The 5078-nt window shown below is 33.5% G+C and overlaps 2 protein-coding genes across 2 annotated transcripts in view; one reads left to right on the top strand and one right to left on the bottom strand.

Moving 5' to 3' along the window:
• Positions 1–1286, bottom strand: part of LOC105627557 (UNC93-like protein MFSD11) — an 8463-nt gene extending 7177 nt beyond the window's left edge. Inside the window, exon 1 of the mRNA XM_012208839.1 lies at positions 1200–1286. Within this exon, the coding sequence (XP_012064229.1) occupies positions 1200–1286 (87 nt within the window). The remainder of the gene's footprint in view (positions 1–1199) is intronic.
• A 1532-nt stretch (positions 1287–2818) lies between these two features.
• Positions 2819–5078, top strand: part of LOC105627556 (SH3 domain-binding protein 1) — a 6232-nt gene continuing 3972 nt past the window's right edge. The window contains exons 1-2 of the mRNA XM_012208838.1: positions 2819–2871; positions 4068–4221. Of these exons, the coding sequence (XP_012064228.1) occupies positions 2819–2871; positions 4068–4221 (207 nt within the window). The remainder of the gene's footprint in view (positions 2872–4067; positions 4222–5078) is intronic.

Raw genomic sequence — 5078 nt, 5'->3', positions numbered from 1 at the left:
GTATAATTTTTTTTCTAGAAAATTTTTTCTTAGAAAAATTATCTTATCTAAGAAAAAATTATCTTTTTCTAATTCTTAGAAAAAAATAAACAGTAAGTGAAACCGAAATTAAAGTTAATTTTACATTGGTGGAATCTGGCCTAAAGTATTTATATGTTTTTATATTTAATTTTGTTCATTTCATGTATATTTTTGGTAAATAAATTGTAATAAGAATTCAATAAGTCAAATTAAAAGGTATAAATTCTTAGAATAAAAAAAGAAATAAATTAAACCGAGATTATAAAGTTAATCTTATATTTGGTGAAATTAGGCTTAAAATATTTATATATTTTTACATTTAACTTTGCTAATTAAACGGTTAAATTATATGCAATAAAGATATTGTCACATTATTTAACAAAGTTTGTTTTTATTCCTGTATTAGACTGGAGTAGAATTTTCTTTCTTTTTTCAGTGAAATATAAAACATGTACATATTATTTCACTCCAAGTTCTGAAATGTACACTAGTTTTTCTAACTTGGATATATAGAAAACAAATCTAAATGCATTCCTATTTTCTATAGATTAATTTTAATTTATTCTTTAACTTTTTTTAATTCTTAGAATTGAAAAAAGATAAAAAATAAGTTAAATCGAAATTAAAGTTAATTTATAATATATTGTAATAGTATAAATGGATATTAAAATATACATATGATTATTTCAAATTGACAAAGTTAATTATAATAAGCTGCATTTAGATACTTTATAGCCTAAGCAGCCTTTAATATGCACTGATTCAATGTAACGCGAGTGACCGAATTCACTAATAGATTATTCACTGAGCGTTCGCTGATACGACGCGCTTTCCGCTTGTAAAAGGCTATAGAAGCTTTGTTCGCTACATGCTGTAATCTAAAATGCCACTTGTTTCTGGAAACGAATGCATCGAGAACGTCGAGGAATTAATTCTTCCTCAAAGAAGAAAACGGTGTAACCTTCACGCGTCCAACTTCGTTCAATCAAATGAAATATATTTATTTCGAAGAGCTCCTCAGTCAATATATTTACTCCGAAGGGCTCCTCTTCAAATTTCTCAACCTTCAATTATCGCAGCCTACGCAAAGTAAAACATGGAAGTGCGCGCCGACGCAAGCGATAATATGAATAATAATGATAAGATGAAAAACATTCACATGCGGCATTATCGCTCACCTCTATATTGCCCATCGTTTGAAATGCCGTGAAGACTAGCATAAATCCCCAGCTGAGGCTCATCACGTTTAAAAAGGCTCGATCCATGATTACAGTCGCGGGACGATATTGTCGTGTATGTATCTGTCGCGTGTACGAGAGTGATTCACGTTTCACGCGCGGTCTAGAAGCAGTCTACTCCTCGACGACTCCGATACTGTTGACAGATCGCCACATGGGAGAAACCGCGCGACTGCGAACCACAACATCATACATCCATAGTTACCTGCGCAGCCGCCTGCGCAAGTACGCATTGCTAAAAAACATCTGACGTCTGAAGTTGGCGACGAGTCGCGCGAGATCTATCAATCGTCGATAGATCCCTCTCGATTCTTGACGATTGAGTTCCGTTCGATATGAAGTAATCGATCGTAATCACGCTAGCGCACGATTGGGATTTGCGGAATTAAAAAAAGTCGATCACTATTCACAATCGTATAATTATTAGTGTGATAACGGTTTTATACCCAGTTCCACCAATGTAAGATTAACTTTAGTCTCAGTTTAAGTTACTTTTTATCTTTTTTTAATTTTCAGGACTAGAAAAAGAAAACGGCAAGTTAAACTATGATTAAAATTAATTAATGGATGTAATGGATATTAATTAAACGGATATTAGAGAAGATAAAGCTATCGATCGATTGATCGATCGATCTTGGGCGATTCTCAACGGCGAGATTGAAGACGAGCGACTTTTGCGCGGGTTTGATGGATCATCAACTGTGCCGTTGTGCTATTGCAGAAAGAGTTCGACCAGTTCGACAAAAGAGAGTGAAAGAAAGAAAGAAAAAGAACGAAGCAAAAAGAACAATATAAGTCACAGGGAGGCGGTCGCCTGATGCGGCGAGCTTCAAGCCGATCGTGTGCGTTGAGCAGATTGAAGTAAACCGCGATTCGCCGTGCTTCCTGACGAAGAGGACGCTTAAAACGCTCGACCGATGTGACGTAAGAGCGCCACGGTTCCACCGATACTTACACTTTACACCTCGACCAACCCCGATTTATATGACGTTGCCGGGCATCGGAAGGTTCCCTGACGTGAATGGACATTGGTTCACTCATCTATTATAATCTGGAGAAAGAGGGAGAGTGCGTGAAGAGTGGAGAGAGAAAGACAACGAGAGAAACGACAAAGTTAGACTAGATTGGTGTAGACTGCTGACTGGATTCACCTAACCCATCGTCGTAACCGGGTGCGAGAAGGCGCTGGCTTGGACTTTTATCGGCAGATCCTTATCGATGGTGCGCGAGAACCGATCGGCCGTGAGCGCGTCGATCCTCATCACCGGCCGTGAGATCATCATGCAAACATTATGACGGACGTCCGCCCTTGTCGTGACACGAAGAACCCTCCCAGCCGCCCGCCCTGTGCTCTTCCATTGGTACCGCGCGAACACGGCGGTGAGGTTGGAAAATCAACCAGGAGATAAGAAGAAGAAGAAGAAGAAGACGGTGAGGGAGTCGCGAAGGGATGTACGAGCGTGAGCGCGAGTCGTAAGGCGTCGTGTGTGAATAGCTTGCGGGATCCGGACGATAGGTCGCCGTGATTTTGCTCGAGTGTTGAGACCGCCCAGTCAACCATGAAGAAGCAGTTTTTCCGGGTGAAGCAGCTCGCCGATCAGACCTTCTCTAGGTAGCTGAGTCAGCTAGAATCGCTAGTCTGCATTATCGTTTTCTGTTTCCTCTAATTTTATCTGTTTATTTATTTTCTGACAAGAGACACATGGTTCTTTCCAGCAACAGACATAGTGTAACACAATGATCATTTCTTTGTTCAAACAAGAAGGATGTAATGATTCACTGTGTTACACTTCTATGTCTTTTGTTGAAAAGTATCTATGAATGCTACAATGTATCACAGTGAATTATTTTATTTTTTTGTTTAACATTAACAAATAACAAAGATATAATGATTCACTGTAGGTGCTTTTTATCTGGTGATACAAGTACAACATGAGTATCGTTCTATCTTTGTTATTTATGGAATATCAAGAAACAGAAGAGTAGAATAAAGTTTGTATGTTGATTTGTGTCAATAATACTTATTTCTACTAATGTAGTTTAACTTTAATCTTGGTCCAATTAACTCTTCTTTTTTTTCTAATTCTAAGAATTAAAAAAAGATGGAAAGTGAATTGAATTGAAATTGAAACTTACATTGATAGAAACAAGTATTATTGACATAAATCAACATACAAACATCATTCTATGTTTCTTGACACTCCATAAGTAACAAAGATGTACTTATGTTGACTTATATCATCAATAAAAAAGCATCTACAGTGAATTATTATATCCTTTTGTTGTTTGTTAATGTTAAACAAAAAATAAAATGATTTACTGTAATACATTATGGCATCTATAGGTGCTTTCCAGCAGATATTTTTCAGATGACACAGTACATTGTGTACAGTGTTACACTGTATGTCAACTATATCTCTAGCTGGAAAACCATTTGATTTGACTGTTTATAGGCTAAGTTTTATTCTTTCTTCATATAATGAACAATTAAGATACAATTAAATGCTATTGTTATGAAAATGAATTGAACTCTGATTAAGTAGACATATCTTTTTCTTGTTGGAGATAATACATCAGAATTGTCGACAGATCATGTTCTAATAGAGAACATTGAGATAATCTTGAACAATAGATATTCCAAAATAGATTTTGAAATTAATTACGGATATTTCAAAATAGACTTTGAAATTAATTATGAATATTGGATAGATTAAGAGTGATAAAATAGACTTTAAAAAAATAAAAGATAAGGCTTCTTGTTATCAAATGTACAATATCTTAGTGAAAGTTTATTTTTCATGTGAATAGATCTGGTAAAACAGAGGTGCTAACAGATGATTTAGTGGCTGCTGACAAGCATGTTGAACAGATTAGAGCAGCTCTCACCTGTCTCAGCAAAAGACTCGGAAATCCACCGAATCAAACTATCACTCAAGATCCGGCTCTTAAGGAGAAACGCTTGGTAAATAGAAAAATTATATTTAAGGATTTAGATCATTAAGTATAAAATTTAGACTATAATGAACTCAACAGCAATTTTTATTGCAATATCAGAATGTTAAGGAGATATACAGCTTATTTTTGATAATTTTTTTAAGAAGATAGCTATTTCTTTTACACATCTACTTGTATATTTAAATTTATTTTTATTTTCATTTATTTTTATTTTTATTTATTTTTATTTGTAAATATCTATATATAAATTTTGATATGATTAAATGTATTAATTAATATGTTATTATGTTATGTAAACTCAGAAACAAAATGTTAAAAAAACATCGGTGATTGACATGATTGTAACTTTCCAACTTAATTGAATTAAAAAATTTAAAAGGATTATTAATTATTATGAATTGTGCCTAATCTAAACTGGGATAAATATTGCAAATTGTTAAAATGGCTTGGTTTTAAGAGTATCAATATCGATTTTTAAATAAAATTTTGGTTTTAAATATTTATGAAAGATAGTTCATTTATAGATAATGACAATATTCCATGTCATAAATAGGCGTGTATTTTATCTATACATAAAAGTTTAAATCAAAATAGATATAATCAATATCAATAGTTTCTGAGAAATGTCAACCGACTTGAAAAGTATGTTTCGAGAAAAACATGTTTAAAATTTTAAATATAGTTACAATATAAAAAATAAAAGTTTATCTCTAATCAATGTCGGAACCATATCGGAACCATACAACAAATCCTTTTGTAATTCAAATGCTCTTTTTTTTATTTTTCTTTAATCTACGCTTGATAGTTGCTTTTGAGCACGTTAACAAAGCACATTAAATGATATTTGTGCTTTATATTTAAAAA

This window comes from Atta cephalotes (assembly GCF_000143395.1).
Source record: "Atta cephalotes unplaced genomic scaffold scaffold00009, whole genome shotgun sequence".
NCBI classification, from domain to species: Eukaryota; Metazoa; Arthropoda; class Insecta; order Hymenoptera; family Formicidae; genus Atta; species Atta cephalotes.
This window is presented reverse-complemented; position numbering and strand designations above follow the sequence as displayed.